The sequence below is a fragment of the Trachypithecus francoisi genome, unplaced genomic scaffold, assembly GCF_009764315.1.
Source record: "Trachypithecus francoisi isolate TF-2019V2 unplaced genomic scaffold, Tfra_2.0 Lachesis_group5, whole genome shotgun sequence".
NCBI classification, from domain to species: Eukaryota; Metazoa; Chordata; class Mammalia; order Primates; family Cercopithecidae; genus Trachypithecus; species Trachypithecus francoisi.
Window position 1 is genome coordinate 26,534,672 of NW_022681470.1, and position 24,315 is coordinate 26,558,986.

Consider the following 24,315-nt stretch of genomic DNA (forward strand, 5'->3'; position numbering starts at 1 on the left):
GTTTTGCATTTTATGTATTATTTTCCAGGCCTTACCTACATGTCTGCGTAATCATAACTGGCTAGTTTTGGAACACCTAGCAATTATTTGAGCTTTACTGAAATTTTTTCATGAGGCCAATTCTATCCTACTGAACTCAAATTTGAGTTAATGATGATCTAATTTTGATTGCTGCTGTAAAAATATATGTGGAAAATAAGATTTCAGAAGAGGAATGAATTCTTGTATTAGTGTCATGGGATTATAGGTTTCTTTTTTGTTTTGTTTTTGAGACGGAGTCTCGCCTTGCCACCCAGGCTGGAGTGCGATGGCGCCGTCTCAGCTCACAGCAACCAGGTTCAAGTGATTCTCCTGCCTCAGCCTCCCGAATAGCTGGGATTACGGGCACGCACCACCATGCCTGGCTCATTTGTTGTATCTTTAGTAGAGACAGGGTTTCACCATGTTGGCCAGGCTGGTCTCGAACTCCTGACCTTGTGATCTGCCTGCGTTGGCCTCCCAAAGTGCTGGGACTACAGGCGTGAGCCACCGCGCCCGGGCAGGTTATTCATTTTTCTTATTGACATTCTTTGATGATTCTTATAGTGTTGTTACAGTAAAACATTTCTAACAATTATTTTTGATGGTATATATGGAGAATTTGTTGTCAAGTATTTGTAAGCTGCTATGTGCAGAAGAATATCAGTCTAATAAGGTTGGTAAGATAGATATGTAAGTAATATGAAAATAAGATACGGCCGGGCGTGGTGGCTCAAGCCTGTAATCCCAGCACTTTGGGAGGCCGAGACGGGCAGATCACGAGGTCAGGAGATCGAGACCATCCTGGCTAACACGGTGAAACCCTCTCTCTACTAAAAATACAAAAAACTAGCCGGGCAAGGTGGTGGGCACCTGTAATCCCAGCTACTCGGGAGGCTGAGGCAGGAGAATGGCGTGAACCCGGGAGGCGGAGCTTGTAGTGAGCTGAGATCCGGCCACCGCACTCCAGCCCGGGTGACAGAGCAAGACTCCGTCTCAAAAAAAAAAAAAAGAAAGAAAATAAGATAAAAGGTGATGAATGACGCAAGGCAGGTATAAATTAAGTACTATAGAAATGTTGAGGAAAGAGAAATTTCTTGTAATAGAAATTGGAAGTACAAACTGGGCATGGTGGTGTGCATCTGTAATCCCAGCTCCTTGAGAGGCTGGTATGGGAGGATCACTTTAGCCCAGGAGCTTGAGGCTGCAGTGAGGTATGATCATGTCACCGCACTCCATCCTGGGTGACAGCAAGACCCTCTCTCTCTCTCTCTTTTTTTTTTTTTTCTCGACACGGAATCTTCCTCTGTCGCCTATGCTGGAGTGCAGTGGCGCGATCTCGGCTCCCTGCAACCTCCGCCTCCCAGGTTCAAGTGGTTCTCCTGCCTCAGTCTCCTGAGCAGCTGAGATTACAGGTGCACGCCACCATGCCCACCTAATTTTTTTGTATTTTTAGTAGAGACAGAGTTTCACTCATGTTGGTCAGGCTGGTCTCGTACTCCTGACCTCTTGTTCCACCTGCCTTGGTCTCCCAAATTGCTGGGATTATAGGCGTGAGCCACCCCGCCTGGCCCCGAGCGAGACCCTCTCTCAAAAAATAAATAAATAAATCATAAACCTGTGGATTATTATAGCACTGTTTCTCATCTGTCAAAAATATTTCATGACTATGCATAGTTTGAAAAGGCAAGTTTGTCCTTGGGCAATTTTCAAAATATTTCTTTAATGTATTTTCACAATACTGTTTACCTAATCTTACGTTTTTAAAAGCAAAATTAAGCCGGTAATTTGAGTCCAGTTCCAGTCTCTTATGGGTCATTGCTTAAATTTCAAAGGGGTTTTTTTTTTAAGTTTATTCTGATAATACCCTATTATTATGATAATATATCTTCCTTAATTGTCCTACTCATTGTCTCAACATTCTGACAGTTGGATTGAGCATATTCGTAAGTTAAATTGTTTTAACTGTATTATTTGATGTTAAGGTCCGAGTCCCCACATACCTCAATGGATGTGTCCTTACAGTTTTGTATTCCCTTGAAATGTAACTGTTTTCTGTGTTACAGCCTTTATAACCTTCAGTTACTTGAAATGAACAAATTCCTTCAAATTCCAGCACTTAAAAGTTTTAAATTACGTTTTGGATAAATACCAAAAGTGTTTTGTTGATGATGTATGTATAAACAAATTATAAATATTAAACGTTGTTATGATTAGACCTATATAAAACATGATTTGCAGTCTACTGAATAACTATCAGTCTCTAACATGTTTGGTGTCATTTAGAAAATACTTTCTAAATTGCCAAAAGCTGATTGTCTAGGTGATAACAAATTTATCATTTGGAGGAAGTTGACTTTCGCTGTCTTACTTGACAAGATTTATTCTTTTAGTCAGAAGAGAGTTTCTGTCTTACTCTCTGTCTCTCTCAGAAGAGAGTTAGTCTCTGTCTTACTCTCTGTCTTCTTCAGTCTTACTTGACAAGATTTATTCTTTTAGTCAGAAGAGAGTTTAGACTGCTCAGTTTACTCATATTTTGAGTTAGCTTTTCTATTTAGAGTTCACTTGGTTGTGGAATATTCATTTATAATTTGAATCTACATTGTGTAATGGGACCTAATTTTTTTTTTCCTTTGTTTTTGACGAAGTCTCATTCTGTCACCCAGGTTGGAGTGCAGTGGCATGATCTTTGCTCACTGCAACCTCCACCTTCCAGGTTCAGGTGATTCTCCTGCTTCAGTCTCCCAAGCTGTTGGGATTACAGGCATGCTTCACCACATCTGGCTAATTTTTGTATTTTTGGTAGAGATGGGATTTCACCATGTTGGCCAGGCTGGTCTCAAAACTCCTGAGCTCAAGTGATCTTCCTGCCTTGTCCTCCGTAACTTCTGGGATTACAGACGTGAGCCACCAGGCCTGGCCCCAAAGTTTGTTTTGTTTTGTTTTCGAGACAAGATCTCGCTCTGTTACCCAGGCTGGAGAGCAGTGGTGTGATCATAGCTCACTGCAGCCTGAACTCCTGGGTTCAAGCTATTCTCCTGCCTCCATCTTCTAAAGTGCTGGGATTACAGATCTGAGCCATAATGCTTGGCCTACTTTTTGGTTTGTTTGTTTTAGGGGACAGGGTCTTGCTTTGTCACCAAAACTGGAGTGTAGTGGTGCGAACACAGCTCACTGCAGCCTCCATCTCCCAGGCTCAAGCAGTCCTCTCACCTCAGCCTTCCAAGTAGCTGAGACCGTAGGTACGTGCTACCATGCCTGGCTAATTTTCTATTTATATATTTATTTTTTGGTAGACATGAGGTCTTGTCATTTTTCCCAGGTTGGTCTTTAACTCCTGGGCTCAGGCAGTCCTCCTGCCTCAGCCACCCAAAGTGTTGGGATTACAGGCATGAGCCACCATGCGTGCATAATTTTTTTTGAGTAAATTATTTTTTTATCTTGAGTATAGAAGTGATTCATGTTCATTGTGGAAAATATGAAACAGAAAAACAGAAAAGATTACAAAACATCTAATCTGAAATGGTTAAGATTTTGATAAGAACAGTCTCATCTCATTTCCATATATTCCTGCCAGCCTTTCCATCATTCTTTGTACATGTTTATATTAAAATTGGTGTTATATTTTGGAAACTTTTTGTTTAACTACATTTTGAACATTTTTCTTGTTTTAAAATGTCATTTTAATGATGGCAGATCCTATTCAATGGATGTACAGACACCTATTTAACTGGCCCACAGTTGTTGGATGTGTAGGTTGTTTCCTTTCTCTGTCGCTGTCTCTCTTTTTGGCTATTACTTAATAGTTTCTCTATATAGAATGTGGTGTTTTGAAAGGGTATCAAGCTTTAGATTGGTAGTATTCTTGCATTTAATAAAGGGCAGTGGCCTTTGTTGACTGACATGACAATATTTTTATGAAATATGTTATTTGCTTTACAGAAATTTTGAAAATTATTGTAGAAATGTTTTTACCTCATATGAACCACCTGACATTGGAACAGACTTTCTTTTCACAAGTGTTACCAAAGGTATAATACTATTACCTGAAAATACATGTTATAAGGAATCTAACCTCTCAGTCTTAGATAATTTATTATTAATTATGGCTCTGTTTTTCTAATATATCAAATATATTAAAAATAAAAATAAGGAGTAAATAGATCTCATGTGAGACTATAATCGTGTTAGTGTGATCATTAGGCAATTAAAAACTGTTATAGGCTGGGCGTGGTGGCTCATGCCTGTAATCCCTGCATTTTGGGAGGCTGAGGTGGATGGATCATCTGAGGTCAGAAGTTTGAGACCAGCCATGGTCAACATGATGAAACCCTGTCTCTACTAAAAATACAAAAAATTACCTGGACATGGTGACTGGTGCCTATAATCCCAGCTACTTGGAAGGCTGAGACAGGAGAATTGCTTGAGCCTGGGAGGCAGAGGTTGCATTGAGCCAAGATCGTGCCATTGCACTCCAGCCTGGGCAATAAGAGCGATGCTCCATCTCAAAAAAAACAAAAAAAGAAAGAAAAAACTTTTATTTTCAGATAGTATGAGTCTTTTGCTAATTGAATTTAAATTATTTGTAGTCAATTTTAAATGTTCGTGTATTTTAAAGCCACTGTATTCCAGCCTGGGTGAAACCCTGAATTCCAAAAAAAAAAGAAAGCTGGAATATTGGCAAAATCAAGTAACTAAGATAAAACATTAAATTCACAGACTACATTATTACTTTTTAGATATATATGGTGTATGTTTTCTCTGAAAAGCACAAGCATACTTTTTTTGTTTTAAATGGAGGGAACCAAAGATACTTTGGTGCCAAAATGAAACATTATTTGTAATTAATCTCTTATTGAAATGGGTTTCTAACTTTAGCTTTTAAACATAATCTTTCAAATTTCTTATACTCATAGTCACTTGATGATTCTCTATCTGAAATATTTCTTAGAATTTGTTCTTGACCACCAGAAAAAGATTCAACTATTACATAGATAAAAATAGATGTTGAATGTTAACAGGCCTACAGGAAACAGTATCTTCTTTAACTACATTGTATTGTTGACTGTGTTGCTATTCTTGTAATGTTTAGGTCATTTAAATTGTTAGAAAGATCCAAGTATTAAGATCTTAGGGTGGCTAACTTTTCACAGACAAAAAGCTTGGTTGTAAGGTCATATACTATACTCTTAATTCAGGAAGGTTATCTTGAATTGGGTCAAAAAGGAAACTGGTTAGAAAATAAGCAAGTAGTGATTAGGCGATTCAGTGCAAATTCCTTCCAGAAAATACCCTTGTAAATGACCATACAAATGTGGATTCTTCAAGACAGTCAAATTTATTGTGCAAAAGTAATACTTTTATTTCTTGCATCTCTAAAACATGAACTTTGAGTGATTTTTTTAAAAAGTTGATGCTATTAAATAGATTCAAACCATAGAGATGGAAAATAAATTTCTGTTTGAGGCTTTTGGGGGGAATTATATTGTAAAAGTACCTTTTCTCTATATTTTGTGCTTAATTAGGTACAATTGTTAAACTAGATGATAGCCCGTGGATGTTACTAAGTGCAAAATCAAATTATTGTATTGTGTTTTCTCTGTAAAGTTTTGTCTTGTCTTTTCTAGTGATTTCTCTTATTACTTGATTTGTTTTTACAGACTGTGAAATTATTTGATGACATGGTGTGTGAATTAACCAGTCAAGCCAGAGGACTGTCAAGCCAAAATTTGGAAATCCAGACTACTCTGAGGAATATTTTACAAGTAAGTCAAATGTATTAGAAAGCAGGAGAGAGAGGGAGCTTAAAGAATATCAACATTTTTATACTGATACTGATTAGCCATGTATTCTTATGTGATGGCGTAATGTTGGAATTAAATGTATGGAATTAAAGACCTGAATATAGAAACATGAATTCTGAATAATAAACTCTTATAAGACAAGTCATCAAGCTAGCTTACCCTACTTGTATTTTCTTTTTTTTTTTGAGACGGAGTCTTGCTCTGTCACCCAGGCTGGAATGCAGTAGTACGATCTTGGCTCACTGCAAACTCCTCCTCCCGGCTTCACACAATTCTCCTGCCTCAGCCTCCCGAGTAGCTGGGACTACAGGTGCCCGCCACCACGCCCGGCTAATTTTTTGTATTTTTAGTAGAGACGGGGTTTCACTGTGTTAGGATGGTCTCGATCTCCTGACCTCGTGATCCGCCCGCCTTGGCCTCCCAAAGTGCTGGGATTACAGGTGTGAAGCACTGTGCTCAGCCTACCCGACCTGTATTTTCAAGGGATATGTGTAGAACACCTGCCATGTGTTTTGAAGTTTGGGTTAGGATTCTAAATGGCTAGACAGTCATTCCAGTATTTGTAGTTCTGATAGACTAAAGTTCTGTGAAAAGAGGAACAGACTGTGTTTTGTCCACTGCTGTATTCATAGCACCCAGCATACTGACTAGTACCTTTTCAGTACACAAAAAATATATTCTGAATGAAATTTCCTTCCTTATTCACAGACAATGGTGCAGCTCTTAGGAGCTCTTACAGGATGTGTTCAGCATGTCTGTGCCACACAGGAATCCATCATTTTGGAAAATATTCAGAGTCTCCCCTCCTCAGTCCTTCATGTAATTAAAATCACATTTGTGCATTGTAAGGTGAGTGAAGGTCTAATTATACTTTGAATGGTATGTAATCAATGTGCATGGGGCTGAGTAAAATAATGTTTGTATAAGATTTTACATTTTAGTCTATATTATTGAAATAAACTTTTCCATACAATAAAGAACATGTAAGTAAATAATTATTTCCAAAAAAGTGGTTATAAGGAAGTCATTAAAGGTGGCTTTTTGGGGGTTTTTAGTTTTATCTTATTTCCCCTCTATAAAGAAAGAAATTTTAAGAATTTGTGTTGAGACAGGCACAGGGATTCTGAAATAGTTCTGTCATGTTGCATTGATCAATATTCAGTTACCATTATGATTAGATGTCAGAACTTCCTTTTATAAAGGGAAATTAATCCTTATTTAGTCAATCTCTGCATGCCAAAGGTAGCCTTGAGGCACAAAAGCTTGCCTAGAATTTATGGGGTGCAGATAGTTTTAATATTGCTATTTGTTGAGTGAATGAAAATCACTAGTTAATTAATACCTCTCTTTGCTGATAGGATGCTAAAAATGTCATGCACCTGGCCTAATGTTACCTTTCTTTTAGTTCTGTATTTGTAAGATCATGGAAGTCAAATAATATTTTATACATGGCTTGCATCTCTTAAAGTACACTATATTTAATGGATGTTCACTAAACAATGAATGAATATATGATTCAGTAAATTTATGATCTCTAATAGTATGAATTAAAGTAAATTTGGTTCTTGAGCTTTTTATGATTTGTTTTTTCTCTCATTTTTATTTATCTGTAATCAGAATAGTGAATCTGTGTATTCTGGGCGTTTACACCTAGTTTCAGACCTTCTCCAGGCTCTTTTCAAGGAGGCCTATTCTCTTCAAAAGCAGCTAATGGAACTGCTGGACATGGTTTGCATGGACCCTTTAGTAGATGAGAATGATGATATTTTGAATATGGTAATAGGTGAGTGAAGAAAACTTTCTGCTTAGTATATGGTGACTATAAATCATGAATCAGTTAAAATTGTCTCTAATAATTCCTGTTATTTTCTTACTAATTGTGCATTAACATTGATTTAAATCTTACCAAATACATTTTAATCTTTAAATTTGGAATTTGTAAAATTTATTTTGGGTACCTTAACCTAGATTTGTGTATTCAGTTACTGTAATTTCTCCACAATGATTAACTTGTATAACTTTATATTCTCTGAGGTTGTCCATATTCAGAGACAATAACTTTCACATTTTTTAACCATAACTCATATTGAGATGAGGTTTATATTTACTTCCAGAATACATATAAATATGTGCATATGTATATGTAAATATGTCTATTATCATATTATAATGAAGTATACTCATTTTACATGTGATGCACTTTATACTAGTTTATTTTTTTTTATTTATTTTTGACACAGTGTCCCTCTGTCGCCCAGGCTAGAGTGCAGTGACGCAATCGTGGCTCACTGCAACCTCGCCTCCCAGACTCAAGCGATTCTCCTGCCTCAGCCTCCTGAGTAGCTAGGATTATAGGCGTCCGTCACCACACCTGGCTAATTTTTGTATTTTTAGTAGAGACGGGATTTCACCATGTTGGCCAGGCTGGTCTTGAACTCCTGACCTCAGGTAATCCACCTGCCTCAGCCTCCCAGAGTGCTGGGATTATAGGCATGAGCCACCGTGCCTGGCCAATACTAGTTTATTTTTAAAGAATTGCTGATTGTGACACACTTCATTGATTTTATCATTAATGGATTATGAACAAGAGTTTGAAAAACAATGTAAGGGCAAAGTTTGCATTCAAAACTTTGGTATAAAGAGAGAAATTTGGTTTTGTGCAGTGTGTCAGGCCCCTGTCACTCTGCAACACACCATCTCAAAATCTATTCACTATTTTATTTATTCATGATTCTGTGAGTCTGCAGTTCAGGGTGGGATCCCCTGAGATAACTTTCTCTGCTCCACCTGGGGCACTAGCTTACCCATGTGACTTCAGCGACTTCATTCACATCTGGCTGTTGGCAGAGGCAGAAGTATTTGAGAAAGCCATGTGCATCATCCAGCAGGCTCACCACATCTCAGATACCTGATGCCAGTGGTTTCAGGGTTTCTAAGAGTATTAAGAGTGAGCAGGTCCCTGTATGCTAGCACTTTCCAAGTTTCTGCTTGCCTTAATTTTATTATTGTCCACTGGGCCAAAGCAGGTCATAGAGTTTAGCCCAGAGTCATTGTGGAAAAGTGTGGATTCACAAAGGGCAGTCATTGTGGCCGTTTTTATAAGTAGTCTACCACAGGCCGAGTAAAAGCCTTGCGTGAATACCATGGAAATTAATTTGAATTCTTCCTTTTTAGGTTTTCTTTCCTTAGCAATTTGTTTCGTCATTTTGGATTAGAATTATATCTGTAGAATATTTCAGTTATAATAGGGTACAACTTTTATTCCACTGAACATTTTTAGTTTTATTTAGGTCAACAGGTAGGTATAAACTTCAAAAGTTAATTTTCAATATTTATAAAAACCGTAACAAGTGTGACACTTAAATAAAATAATTCTTTTGACACAACTATTTCCAAACCGTGTTACCTATTTTATTTAATTCAATCAAATGTTGAAATTGTTCAGTAGATAGTGTTAATTATAGGAGAAACTCACCCCCATGACATTTGGATGTCTTAAAAGTTCTGTTATCTTTCTTTGCAGTTATTCATTCTTTATTGGATATCTGCTCTGTTATTTCCAGTATGGACCATGCATTTCATGCCAATACTTGGAAGTTTATAATTAAGTAAGTTTGTCTGTTATTTTTTACTTTTTAGAAAATGTTTTTCATATTCCTCAATCTTAATTATTCATGATTCCTTAGATTGCATTTGAAACATTCTGTGTGAATTTAATGTTCATTGACACTGCTGTCTGATAATCCAGATGTTATACTTGTAACTCTCAAGCCAAATTGGACTTCTTTACCCTGTGGCCTCTAAAAATAAAAAAGTGTTCTTCCTAGTTAGCTAGTACTTCAGAAATAATGGGCCATGGGCCAGACTAGAACTTAACCACTTTCCTGCTGCTACTGTTGTTTAACCAGCTCTTAAGTATCCTATTTCTAGGATTAGATAAATTGGTAACTATAATTGGAACCGAATATAATCTTTTTATTAGGTACTTTTAAGTTGTTCACACTTAATTCCATTTATACAGTAATTTTAACTTTCTGAAACTGAAGCATTATAACGGGTCACCAGGGATAGTGCCCATAGCATTCATCAGATTCTTAGGGGTGAGAGGAGATGTGGTTGAGTTGTAAAAATGGTTAAGAATATCTACCTTATACACTACATAAAACATTAAAGGTCGGTGTATTTTCAGGTGTTAGGTGCTTTTCTTCTATTACCAGGACATTAAGTTGCCATTCAGTGGTTAAGAGTGTTGCCTGGAAGCTGTGTCACATGTGCTTAAAGCCATTCTGAAATCATTGACTCCTTCTGAGCCCTTGGGCTATTTGGTTAATTTCTCTGAATGTTAGTTTGCTCATCTGAAAATGGAAATAATAATAGCACTTTCTTAACAGGGTTATATTAGAATTGAGTTCATCACTGAAATGCTTAGAACTGTGCATGACACATAGTTAATGCTCAAGGAATTATCACCACTGAATATCTTCCACTCTTACCCTCTTCCAGTTCATTTTCTACCCAGCAGAATGATCTTTTAAAAAGTAAATCAGATCATGTCACTCTATTGCTTAAAGTCTATCCCATTTTACTAAGAATAACAACCTAATCCTTTCTGGATGCTGCCTCCTTCACCAGCCTGTCTCATGCTGCTCTCTCCCTGCTCTTAGTTCCTCAAACATACCAAACTCTCCTGTCCCAGAGCCTTTTCATGGTTTTTCCATCTGCCTAGGATGCTTCTCTCTCCTGTTGTATACCTTGCTAACTCCTGCTTATTGTCTTTCAGTTCTCAGCTTAAGAGTTATATCTTCATGATAACATTCTTTGATATCCTTACCCTAAGAATAAATTAGATTAGGTCTCTGTATTGTAGCACCTTAGACTTTGTCATTTGACAAATCACAGCCCTAATTAATTATTCTTACAATTATTTAACGTTCTCTCTCATACTAGACCACAAGTTTCATGCAGGTAAGGCAGAGATTGTGTCCATTTGTTTGACCCTTTTGTCCCCAGGGCCTGGTATAGTACCTGGTAAATAGTAAGAATTCAATTAATATTTTACACAGAGAAAAAATTAGCAGCTTATTTAAACAAACATAACTGCTTCAAAGGTAAACTAGGCATATCTTGTTTATATTATGTCATATATGATGCTTTGTGATTGTTTTTTAAATGTTCTATAAGGTAGATGTTGGTGGTCCTAAGTTACTTGATGTGTTACTTGTGGTGATTGTATTCTTTTCTTTTTATTCGTTTAGGCAGAGCCTTAAGCACCAATCCATAATAAAAAGCCAGTTGAAACACAAAGATATAATTACTAGCTTGTGTGAAGACATTCTTTTCTCCTTCCATTCTTGTTTACAGTTAGCTGAGCAGATGACACAGTCAGATGCACAGGTAAAATTTGGGCTAATAGCATTTTAAACAGCAACTGTTATTTTCTTTGGCAGTTAGTAAATCTCATTTGAATGTCTGGGTCAGTCTATTTAAGAGGATTTTAATTTATTTCATTTGGGTGTTTTTTTTGATCTGTGGGATTATTTATAGCCTATAGTTACTTTTCACCCAGAGCATTGCATTAGATTCCTAACTATTCTTATTGCCTCTAGGGTCTACCTGGCTCCCTCTTTGCATTGTAACTGGTTGGTTACAGCCTTCTTCTCTGAATCCTTTCATTCTTTTCTGCATGAAAACATAAATTCTTTTGTTCATATTTATATAACATCTAATATAGCTGCAATCAATCTTGCATTTTTTCTTCACCAATGCATTGCAACCTTTAGGGATACAAGTATGTTTGTGCATGTATATATGTATCAGTCTTTTAAATTTGATGTATTCATTCATTTTTATTTTGAAAAGTTAGAGCGTTGAATTGGTATTCCATTTATGAAACAAATTAAATTTGTAGTACGATTATTGGGAATTATAACTCATTAGTACCTTTTGCTTTTAGACTAGCCCTCCAATTTTATTTAACTATAATAGCCCTAAATTATAAGATTAATAGTACTCAGGACCTAATAGTTATATGTAATTTTTTTTTTTTTTTTGAGACTGAGTCCCACTCTGTCACCAAAGCTGGAGTGCAGTGGTGCAGTGGTACAATCTTGGCTTACTGCAACTTCTGCCTCCCGGGTTCAAGGGATCCTCCTGCCTCAGCCTCCTTTGTAGCTGGGATTATAGGTGCCTGCCACCACGCCTGGCTAATTTTTGTATTTTTAGTAGAGATGGGGTTTTGCCATGTTGGCCAGGCTGATCTTGATCTCCTGACCTAAGGTGATCCACCCGCCTCGGCCTCCCAAAGTGCTGGGATTACAGGTGTAAGCCACCGCACCCAGCCTATATGTAATAATTTTAATGGGACCATTAATTGAATATTTCTTCTTTGAATAGCAATGACATAGCCCGTTCTATTGTACATGTGCAAGCTGATATAGGGAATTCTTTTGTACCTGTGCTTTTCCCTGCCAGTCAGCTATGGGGGTGAAAGTGTAGGGGTTCATCCAAGTCCTAAAACTGGTAGTAACTCCTAGGGCAGGGATGATCTGGAAGGACAGACCCTAGGGGAGGATGGAACTTTAAAAAGAAATTCTGAAGGGCGCGGTGGCTCAAGCCTGTAATCCCGGCACTTTGGGAGGCCGAGATGGGCGGATCACGAGGTCAGGAGATCGAGACCATCCTGGCTAACACGGTGAAACCCCATCTCTACTAAAAATACAAAAAAACGAGCCGGGCGAGGTGGCGGGCGCCTGTAGTTCCAGCTACTCAGGAGGCTGAGGCAGGAGAATGGCGTAAACCCGGGAGGCGGAGCTTGCAGTGAGCTGAGATCCGGCCACTGCACTCCAGTCCAGGCGACAGAGCGAGACTCCGCCTCAAAAAAAAAAAAAAGAAATTCTGAAGGTAGTAAGAAGGAAATGAGGAGTAGTGTTAGGAAGGGGCTAACTTTTTTCTTCTTGTTTCTCTTCTTTGTCTCACCTGCCCCTCCCCTTATAACCCTTCTTCCTTTTTCCCTTTTTTGTTCTCACTTCATTCATGTGTCCTTTCTGATTCCTCTTACCTTTCTAAAAGGAGAAGTTTGGGCCGGGCGCGGTGGCTCAAGCCTGTAATCCCAGCACTTTGGGAGGCCGAGACGGGCGGATCACGAGGTCAGGAGATCGAGACCATCCTGGCTAACACGGTGAAACCCCGTCTCTACTAAAAATACAAAAAAAAAAAAAAACTAGCCGGGCGAGGTGGCGGGCGCCTGTAGTCCCAGCTACTCGGAGGCTGAGGCAGGAGAATGGCGTAAACCCGGGAGGCAGAGCTTGCAGTGAGCTGAGATCTGGCCACTGCACTCCAGTCCGGGCGACAGAGCGAGACTCCGCCTCAAAAAAAAAAAAAAAGGAGAAGTTTGTTTGGGTATCCTGTATCAATGGCAGGAAGGTTGTTTTCTTCTTCACCTTTGTCCTTAGATTCATATTCTCAACCCCAACCTCCTCTTTCAGTTTCCTTCTTGCTTCTCTTGACACCACAGACTTTTCAGCTAGTACTTGGAGAGGAAAATTAAACAGAGATACTTGGACAGGAGTGAGATGAAGAAAGCCTAAGCAACAGTATAGTCTATAGTGGCAAGAGAGAGTATGGGGGCTGCTTAGCCAGGGTGACTGTTTATATATAAAGGATATTTTCAGTTTATATAAACTGCTTATAGATGGACATCAGAAAATTTAAATTTTCTTAACTGTCCAAGAAAATTCTCATATTTTTACTCATTTGTTCAAATTTGGGACTGATAAATGTGACCAGTTCTGCTTACTGTCCATTGCCTGAAATGGAGCTTTGAGGTGGACCGTGTAATTTCTTCAATCTTAACTCCAAATTCTGATCAGTGATGCCCTCTGCTGCTCACTGTTAATATTTATTTACCAATCAAAGTAAAGTATTGAAGTTTTCCAAGCAGTTTTCACTTTGTGTCTTAGTCCGTTTAGGCTGCTATAACAAAATCCCTTAAACTGGGTAAGGGATTATAAACATTAGAAATTTATTTCTCACAGTTCTGGAAGCTGGGAAGCCCAATATCAAGGCACCAGCAGATTTGGTGTCTAGTGAGGGTGTACTCTCTGCTTCAAAGATGGCCCCTTGCTGCTGCATCCTCACTTAGTGCAAGGGGCAAGACACCTCCTTTCAACCTGTTTTATAAGGGCACTTATCTCATTCATGAGGGCAGAGCCTTCATCACTTAATCACTTCCCCAAAGGCCCCACCTCTTAATAGTATCACTTTGGGTATTAGGTGTCTGGGAGGACACCAATCTTCAAGCCATATCATCTCACTTTGAAAAAAGTAAAAATAAAACCAGTCGATTTAATTAATGTTACACTATTTATGGAAGCATGTGATGTGTCATTCCTTGTATTAATTTCCTGGGGTTGCCATAACAAGTTACCACAAACTAGGTGGCTTAAAACAATAGAATTTTATTCTGTCACATTTCTAGAGGCAAAAGTTCACAGTGTGTCAATAGGGCCATGTTCTCTGGAAGACTTTAGGGGAGAATGTATGTCATATCTTTTTCTTAGCTTCTGGGTGTCACTGGCAATCCTCAGCTTACTTTGGCTTGCAGCTGTGTAACTCCACATGCTGTTCTCTTTCTGTGTCTTCACATCATCTTTTTATAAGAACACCAGTGATAGTGACTGAGGGCATACCTTGCTTTAGTATGACCTCGTCTTAACTAATTATGTCTTCAATAACCCTATTTCCAAATAAGGCCACATTCTGAAGTATTGAGAGTTAGAACTTAAAGCTTTCTGGGAGGGACACATTTCAACCCATAACAGCCCCTAAAATCGATATTTATTCTCAAGTCTTGAAATTGGTTTCAAAAAGAGAATATTCTATTAGAGTTTTTAATGTATAGTTTTAACATATAGTTCTTTAGCCGCCAATTATTTAGTTTTTCTATAAACATAGGGAAATTTATTTGTGTGGCCCTTAGAAATAATTTAATTTCCACTCTAATTCCTACTTATATAACGCTTTTAGAAATTTGTATTATTCAGAAAATAAACATATACTATTATATCTGTTGCCTACACTTAGATTTTATTGCCTGCCACACTTAAATTTTATTAGTATTTTAGTTGTTTTAGAAAGAATGTGCCTGTAATCTCAGCACTTTTAAGAGGCCAAGGCAGAAGGATTGCTTGAGTCTAGGAGTTCGAGACCAGCCTGGGCAATACAGGGAGACCCCCATCTCTACAAAAAATAAAAAAATTACCCAGGCCTTGTGGCACATACCTGTAGTTCTAGTTACTTGGAAGACTGGGGCAGGAGGATGCATTGAGCCCAGGAGATTGAGGCTGCAGTGAGCCCGTGATTGGGCCACTGTACTCCAGCCTGGACAACAGAGCGAGACCCTGTTTAGATAGATAGGTAGATAGACCCTGTTTAGATAGATAGATAGATAGATAGATAGACCCTGTTTAGATAGATAGATAGATAGATAGATAGATACCTGGACAACAGAGCAAGACCCTGTCTAGATAGATAGATAGACCCTGTCTAGATAGATAGAGAAAGAAAGAAAGAAAGAAAGAAAGAGAGAGAAAGGGAAAAGGAAGGAAAGGAAAGGAAGGTGCTCATATTTTAAAGCATTGGAAAATGGTCTTCCTTGCTTATATTACCCACACCTTCTTTGTTGGCATTGAGATGCAAACTTTGTTTTAAGCAGTTGAGTAAATCAAAGATGGGACTGTTAATTTATTTGTGTTATTTACTTGCTTTTTGAAAATGTAAAAATAAAACTCTAGATTTAATTAGTAGTATGCTATTTAGTGATGAAGTAAAGCTACAGGCTTCGAACAAATCTTGTGTAATTTCCTCTTGAATGAGAGAGAAAATTTAAAGTAAGCAAACAAATAAGTTGTGTGTCACCACTCATTCAGTCATTTAACAAGAGTGCTTATTCTGTGCCAGGAAATGTTGTAGGTGCCCTCAACAACTTAGAGGCTAGCTTGAAACACAAATAAGTAGGTAATTATTATATAATGGTAGGATCTTTGGAGGACTGGGTATTGGCTGGCTTATGGGAGTACAAGATAGGTGTCCAGCGATGAAGTCAGGAAAGGTTTCTTATGGTGGTATGACGTCTATGCTGAATAAAATGTATTATAAGGTCAGTGTAGATTAATCTTTAAACTTTGTGCTTTTAAATTTGCATAGCACTGTATTAGAGAGTTCATGTTCAAAACAATTGAAAAGGCTGGGTGTGGTGGCTCATGGCTGTAATCCCAGCACTTTGGGAGGCCGAGGTGAGCAGATCGCTTAAGCTAGGAGTTCGAGACCAGGCTGGCCAACATGGTGAAACCCTGTCTCTACTAAAAATACAAAAATTAGCCAGGAGTGATGGTGCACACCTGTAATCCCAGCTATTTGGAGACAGGCAGGAGGATCACTCGAACCCAGGAGATGGAGGCTGAAGTAAGTCGAGATCATGCCACTGCACTCCAGCCTGGGCAACAGAGTGAGACTTCATCTCAAAAAAAAAAAAAAAAAAAATTCAAAGAAGGATGAATTTTCATCTACCCTATTTCTGCTGAGGAAAATTGACTATTTTCAAATATTTTTAATAAAGGTCAGAATGAGGGATCATGTTCCATTAGCGAACCATCCAACTCTGTTTTGACTGGGGTTAATGAAGATTTTGCTATATTGGAAAAGAAATCAAATGTAGCCAATTAACATATAAGTTAAGATATTTTCATATGAAATAATTCACAAATTAAAGATAGTAATTTGTTTGACTTAATTTTATGGCACTATTTAAAGCTGTTTGGATCATAATGTGTATTATAAACTTGGGTGATGGGACAACCAATATTTATTGAGCTAAGTTGCTTACTGTTTAAATCTCACAATAATCTTGTATTAGCCTCATTGTAGATGAGAAAACTGGGCCACAGAAAGGTTTAGTAACTTTCCCCAGATCGTATAGTAGTTGTAGTAGGACCAGGACTTAAATCCAGGCAGATGAATCTACAGCCTTCCCCTGCATACTGTTGGCACTACCCACTGTTTTATCAATTTACAAATGTAATACGTAATCAGAAAACACACATATTACACAAGTATCTAACATGGAAAGTAAAATCCTATTTTCATCTACTAGAAAGAATTACAGGAAAGTTTTTTTTTATTTATTTTGGGTGTAGGAGAAAACATTAACATTGAACACATTTAAAAATAGTGATAGGATTATGTTATTATTAGAGTCAATAGACAAATCTCTGAAAACAAAACGTTTTATTTGGGAGGAAGTAATTGCAATTTGTAGCATTCATGCAGACCAATTGTTTGGGTGTGTCCACAGAAAAAAGAGAAGGTTAGCGGTCTTATAAAAAAGGAGAAATATTACATACGGCTCTTCAAGAAAGTCCATTGGCACTAGATTTGGGGAGCTGTCAAGCTCTGATTGGTGAGTGAGGGCAATGGGTAACACTGGTCTTAGAGTTGCACCAGGTTCTTTCAGTAACCCTTAGATAAACTGGTTTCCAGTTACAGCAGGCAGTTTCAGCAGCCAGGCTTACAGAGAATTACATTTTGGGAGAAATATTTTGTGCCCCAAGTGCTTTTCCCCCAGGCCTGTTGACTCTGTTTTAGTTGGGTATGACAAGAATGACTCAACTTGTGTTACTAATTTTTACATTATACAATTGTTTAACAACTTGGGTTTTTGCTTAACAGTTTATCCTTAGGGCTTTCTGTGTCCATGAAGGTATATGTACCTGATTCTTTTTAATAGCTATATGGTATTACAGTTTATGATTATACTATAAATTTGTAGTTGACCCTTGAACAATTCAGGTCCAAACTGCACAGGTCAACTTTTGCAGATTTTTAAAAATTGTCATTTATTACAATAAAATAACACAAATCTATTATCAAAGGTTAAAATTTATCAAAACTTAGCACACAGAGACCATACATGGTACCATGCAGTTGAGAGAAATGTAAACAAATGTAAAGATGCAGTATTAAATCATAATTACATAAAATTAACTGTGGTACATATTGTAGTTGTGCAAAAGTAATTGCAGTTTTTGCCATTATTTTCAATATATATATTCAATATAATACAATAATTTCATAGCCACTTCCTGTTGCTGTTACTGTGAACTCAAGTTTTGCAAGACCATGTGATACTAACCATCCCCACATGAGCAGTTTGTCTCTCCAGTAAGTAAATTGTGTTTCTCAGTAAAAAGTATAGCTCTTGAGGTGCCTCCATATTTTTTCATCGTCTTTAATGCAATATGGTAAACCCATAAGAAGAGCCACTAGTGATGCTGGAAGTGCTCCCAAGAATTCCTTAATACATATTGTAAATTGAGGTCTGCAACTGCAATTACCTGCCATTTCAGACAGATGATTCATTTTGTAAATAGACAGTGTTAATACATATAACATACAAAATATGTTAATCAGCTGTTTTTATTGGTAAGGCTTATGGTCAGTGGTAGGCTATTAGTGTTTTTGGAGACTCAAAAGTTATACTCGGATTTTAGACCACATGGGGGTTGGCACCCCTAGACCCCATGTTGTTCAGAGGTCAGCCGTATTTAGGTGTTCCCCACATGTTGCATACTTGGTTCATTTCAGTTTTCACTATATTAAAAAAGTTGTTTTGTTTTGTAAAGTGAAAGGAAGTTTCTTAAGAAAGTAAAGGAATAAGGCCAGGCACGGTGGCTCACGCCTGTATTCCCAGCACTTTGGGAGGCTGAGGTAGGTGGATCACAAGGTCAGGAGTTCGAGACCAGCCTGGCCAACATGGTGAAACCCCATCTCTACTAAAAATACAAAAATTAGGTGGGCACGGTGGCGGGCGCCTGTAATCCCAGCTACTCAGGAGGCTGAGACAGGAGAATCGCTTGAACCCAGGAGGTGGAGGTTACAGTGAGCCGAGATCATGCCACCGCACTCCAGCCTGGGTGACAGAGCAAGACTCCGTCTCAAAAAGAAAAAAAAAGAAAGTTAAAAGAGTAAAGAATGGTTATTCCATAGTCGGAGCAACCCCAAAGTCTCCTGGTTGGCCACTTTTATGGCCATTTCCTGATTTATATGCTAAACAAGGAGTAGATTATTCCCTTTCTGGGAAAGTGGTGGGGAATTCCCAGAACTAAGGGTTTCTAGAAACCCTTTGTAGATCATATAGGATTACTTCCGGTTGTTGCCAGGGTATTTGTAAACTGTGATGGAACTGATGGGAGTATCTTTTATCATGCTAATGCATTATAATTAGTGTATAATGAGCAGTGAGGACAACCAGAAGTCACTTTTGTTAACATGTTGGATTTGGTGGGTTTTGGCCGGCTTCTCTACAGCATGCTGTTTTATCAGCAAGTTCTTTGTGACCTGTGTCTTGTGTTGACCTCCCATCTCATCCTGTGACTTAGGATGCCTAACCTCCTAGAAATGCAGTCCAGCAGGTCTTGGCCTCATTTTACCCAGCGCCTTTTCAAGATGGAGTCCTCTGATTAAAACACCCCTGACATATTTGCCCCCTCCTTTTTATAAGGGAACCCTTAATCCTAAGGGTTGTAGAGGGACAGATAGATATCTTCTATAATTTCTTCGGGCTGAATAGGGATGATGATATTCCTGCCTAACTATTGGGGTCTCTTATATTCCAGGTAGAGAGGAGATCAGTCAGAAAGTGTCAGTATCATGAGGGCCATTCGTAACTCTCAGTTCCGAAAAAAGGTGATATCTGGAAGATTAGTAAGTGTTCAATTTAATAAAACATTCAGTAAGCTTACTTCGTATTCCTACACAGAGTGCAACAGCAGTATATTCCACAACCGTAAAGCAAAATAAGTAAAATTATCCCAAGTACTAAATAAGAAGACTTTCCATGAACTGGGCAACTGTTGGAAACCAAGCTGATTCCAGTCGGCCCAGAATTAGAATACTCATCCAGATTTTCACAATTACTATCCCTCTTGTTTCTTCTGAGCAGCAGCCAGAGATCACTGGTTGGTTCACAGAAATAAGCAGGTTAGTCTAAATTGCAGGAAAAAAACTCAAAAACAACTGATGAGAAAAACACTCAAAAACACCTAATAACAAGTGTACCATAGTTTTTGAAACATAATTTTTTTTTCTCTCTCTAGTCTCCCATTTTTACTAAAGACAAATCATGATAAGACTGATTTGCTTTTTTATACTTGGCCTGATTATCTGTATAAAGTACAGCAAGAATAATGATTTTTCACATGGGCTTTTAAAAACTGGCTTTGATGGAACTCTGTTTTATAAGGAAACTCAGATAAGACTTTAAAATATGAATTAGATAAATTCCTCTCCTCTTGAGGGCCCAAGATAACTTGGGGCTCCTGGGCCTGTCAGAAAGTGACATTCTTTACTTACCACAGGTCAGGAACCCTGGCATAAACAAGGTATGAGGCAAGTTTTCCCAAGGGCCTTTATTGGCTTTATAAGTCAAGTTTGATTCCTTAAAGGAAAGCACACTATTCCAGCCAAAGCCTTGGTAAAATAACCAGTTTTCCAGTTGTGTCCTGTTGCAAAAGAAAACATTTGTATTGCATTTATGCAAATAACTATATTGCCATAAGTTGAGAATATTCACAAATAGGTTCCAAATTCTGGAGAAATCGGAAACAAATAGGCTCCAAATTTTATTCACAGTGATATACTTTACTCAATTGTTAAACAGCTCAAAGAAAAGCTCAGAGCAGCTCAAAAGAAAAGTTTTCTTGACTCTGAAAAATAAAACAAAGGATAAGCAACATTTAAAAAAAAAAAAAAATATTACTTCAGTCTTCTGTTAGTTCAGTCTGTGTAGTTAACGCTTGCCGTATTTGATATCCACAAACACTCCAGCTCTTCATGAGAGTCCTCAAAATTTCTTTCCTCTATTTTAATGTCACAATTGCCAAAGTTATTGGAAACCTACATTGAAAAGCACCTGTCAAAGTCCTATAGCTGATTAAAAATTACCTTTTGATTAAAACCAGACAGTTGTCTGTGGATGACAAAATGCCTTATGGCAGCCTCTGTTAAAGCCATAATTGACTGGGGATTTTGGTTACTTCTGTGGCACATAACAATTTTATATAACAATTATAACAACACTAAGTTATATCAGAATTATAGTTGTTTCCCATAATTTTGGAACACATGCCAGTAACATTTATACAAATATAGCCCAAAGAAAGCCAAGCATCATTTTATATTTGACAGTGCTTCCTGTATGATTTTTATACCAAAAAAGCCAAGTTTCACCTTTGCAGTAGTGTCCTATTGTTAACCCCAATTCTTAATAAAACTGTATAGACAAATCTAATTTTAATCAGTATAAAATTTAATCGGTATAAAATCTAATTGTAATCAGTATAACCATAAGGTATGATTCTCATAAACTGTTTACAACTCTTTACAATTTTTGTTAAAGAGTAGATTATTGCTCTCAGGAAACCCTGTTGTGATTTTTTGCAGTGTTCAATTTATGGAAAAACTGAATAATATCCCTTTAACTTTAGCCAATATGTTCACACAGATTTTTTTTTTACAAGATTAATTTTTTGCAAATGTACAACTTGCTCAGACCTTCAGCGTTATCCTATTTAACTTAAAACAATCCTATCCCCCTTTAATCTAGGTCAAAAATACACATTCTCATGCTTTCTTACAATCTTTTACCAACAACACATTTCACTTTCCTTACATACCTGTAATGTAAAACTGTTTCTTCAGTAGTCTTCAATTACATATTACAATGTTAACTCTTAGCAACTTTTACTTAGGGTGGAAAACCTTGGTAAGTAAGGAATTCTAATTATGTACTAGGTATGGAGCCTAGGACACAGAACAGAAGTGCAGATAAGGTCTGACTCTTTCTAGCATAGCTAGGGGGCATGGCTAACACCACATGTCCCCAGGCCTTACCTAGAATCTGCTCCAAAGTAAGTAAGTTAAACAGTTTTCAAAAGTCAAAGAAGCAGTTTATGACCTTAAAGCATTTAGCAAACCTAATATCTAACCTTCCTAATTTAAACCACATGTCTTTATTTTGAAGATATTTTGATTTTACCAATAATCTCTAAAACTGTATTTCCCAGAAATTACTTAAGTCACATGAATTAAAAGGCATTCCACTTTTTACTTTTCTGACAAAATATTTAAGTGTTCATTATTTTTAAGCCAGTTATCAAAGCTCTTTTATATTTCACACATAATACATATAAATACACGTAAGAAGAGATGCAGTAGTTATAAGATTTTTCATTTGCCAGTTTTATTTATTTATTTAGAGACAGAGTCTTGCTCTGTTGCCCATGCTGGAGTACAATGGCGTGATCTTAGCTCACTGAAACCTCCACTTCCTGGGTTCAAATGATTTTCTTGCCTCAGCCTCCCAAGTAGCTGGGATTACAAGCATGAGCCAACACGCCTGGCTAATTTTTTGTGTTTTTAGTAGAGACGGGGTTTCGCCATGTTGGCCAGGCTGGTCTTGAACTCCTGACCCCAAGTGATCTGCCTGCCTCAGCCTCCCAAAATGCTAGGATTACAGGTGTGAGCCACCACACTTGGCTCATTTGCCAGTTTCTTAATTGGATTACTGGGTTTAGGGTAGAGCCCTTGGAGGAACAGGGCCAGGAAAGCATGCAGTGTCTACAGCCTAATAAGCAGGCACAGTTGGAATGCAAAACAGATCCCCAAAAATTAAGTGTCCCATTTGTATACTGGATCCTGGATTCCCAAAAGAGAAACACTATGGAACAAGGCAGTCCAGTGATTTTACCATGCATTTCATTGCAAAGTAACCCAAAGCCAATCAGTCCATTCTGTGATCAGCCCATCACTCATGGGAGTTGTATCTCAGTGGGGGTTGAGGGGACGATGGGGACATCCGCATACCTTCTAGGTGGCCAAGAGCATGCTTCTGATCCAAATGTGCAAAGATCTGAGTATCCCCCTTGTGCCATTAGTTATACCAAAAGTATATTTCCTACCTAGTTATATACCAAAGCTCTGTGAAGTAATTTCTGATACCCCCAAAGTGAAAATCATCAGATAATGCAATACAAAACAGAACACAGCCTTAGATTTTGAGAGGGATCTATCCATTTTAAATTTTGGGGTTCCATGAGGAAAATAGAGGTTTTCACTTAAAAGGGATCTGTGGTGCCCCCTCTGTTTTCCGATGGAGTCCCAGGCTGTTAAAGCTTGATTATCTGCTTTCAATTAAGCTGAGTTAACCACGGCACTTTTAAAAACGTCCTTTTAAATCCGTTATTACCCGTCTTTAGCCATGCCAAAGTGCCAATATTTCTGGCTTTTGAAGCGAGTAACCTTCCAGGTGCTCAGAGAAAGAAAAATTTAAGACAGTTCATGGAGGGGAAGAGAATCAACAAATGGTAAAGGTCACACAGATGTCAACCAGAAAGTACTCATTGCCTTTGCCAGATTGAACCTGGGCCACCAGCTATTGTAAAATGGCAAAGCCTTAGCTGCTGAGCTCCAGCACTAGGCAATTTCCATTGGAGCCCAGAGCAGCCAATTTTGAGCTTGCAAAGGCTCAGGATAATTTTTAGAGCTAATTATAACAACCCCTAAATTCCTGTTCTTGGGATGGTAGAGATAGAGCAAGTACTGCCATGTGGTTACAAGGTCAAGCTCCTCAGGATATTTTTCAACATGTTGTCTCTGGGCAAGATGAAAGAATGGACAGTTGATCTGAGTAACAGAAAAGATAAGAAAAGGAAAGGAGAGAATGGGAGAAAAGCATTGCCTGTGGCAGGGTTGGGAAGGTGAGGAGCTCAGGGAGGCCTGAGAAAGACCCCTCCAATGCAGTGGCACTGAGTCAAGTTCAGGCAGCACTTGTCTGTAGTGAAGGGACCTTTTTCAGCAGTCCCATCAGCTCAAGTTTCCCCTTTTGGGGAGGATAAAAGCTCCCCATGTCCCATGATTCTGTACATGCCTAATCCTGTCACCCATAGCTGTCAGCAATAGTGCAAGGCTGAGTAATCCAAAGAGAATAGCAGTTAGCATCCCGTAGTGCCAAACCTGTTCTTAGCCCAGAGGGACTTTACTGAGGGGGATCTCTAACGCCCTAAATCTTAGGAAGGAGTCTAATTTTCCTAAGTTGGGCCGCAAACCAAAGTTCAGTCAAGTATCCTTTCCTTTTATTAAGAGGGGTGTTTAAACCCACCCTGTCTTAGGAGAGACTCTCAACTCCTGTAAGTTAGGGCTCTAACCCAGTCCTCTTCGTTACCTGGGTACCCCACCACTTAACGAAAGTTGGCCAATTGGTGCTGCAGTCTACTTTTTGGCACTGGAGGTCTCCTCAGTATTGTACCTACGGGGTTTGCCAGGAAGTTATTACTTGAAAGGGGTCCTGATCCAGATGCCAAAAGAGGTCTGGAACTTGTGCAAGAAAGAATTCAAGGTGAATCCATAGAGTTAAGATGAAAGCAGGTTTATGAAGAAAGTA

The 24,315-nt window shown here is 38.2% G+C and overlaps 1 protein-coding gene across 11 annotated transcripts in view; it reads left to right on the plus strand.

Annotated features, from left to right (window-relative positions):
* CUNH1orf112 (chromosome unknown C1orf112 homolog) overlaps window positions 1-24,315 on the plus strand; it is a 66,038-nt gene that overhangs the window by 2,347 nt on the left and 39,376 nt on the right. For 6 of the 11 annotated variants that reach the window (XR_004434305.1, XR_004434304.1, XR_004434306.1 and 3 more), the window contains exons 2-8: window positions 1,925-1,964; window positions 3,961-4,049; window positions 5,679-5,783; window positions 6,531-6,671; window positions 7,440-7,605; window positions 9,346-9,430; window positions 11,078-11,216. Coding sequence is in view for 8 of the 11 variants with exons in the window: in XM_033199597.1 (XP_033055488.1) it covers window positions 1,925-1,964; window positions 3,961-4,049; window positions 5,679-5,783; window positions 6,531-6,671; window positions 7,440-7,605; window positions 9,346-9,430; window positions 11,078-11,216 (765 nt within the window). In the remaining 3 variants the exon portion in view is untranslated. Of the gene's footprint in view, window positions 1-1,924; window positions 1,965-3,960; window positions 4,050-5,678; window positions 5,784-6,530; window positions 6,672-7,439; window positions 7,606-9,345; window positions 9,431-11,077; window positions 11,217-18,769; window positions 19,581-24,315 lie in introns of those variants that run through there. The other 5 variants (XM_033199599.1, XM_033199602.1, XM_033199600.1 and 2 more) reach the window with 5 other exon arrangements.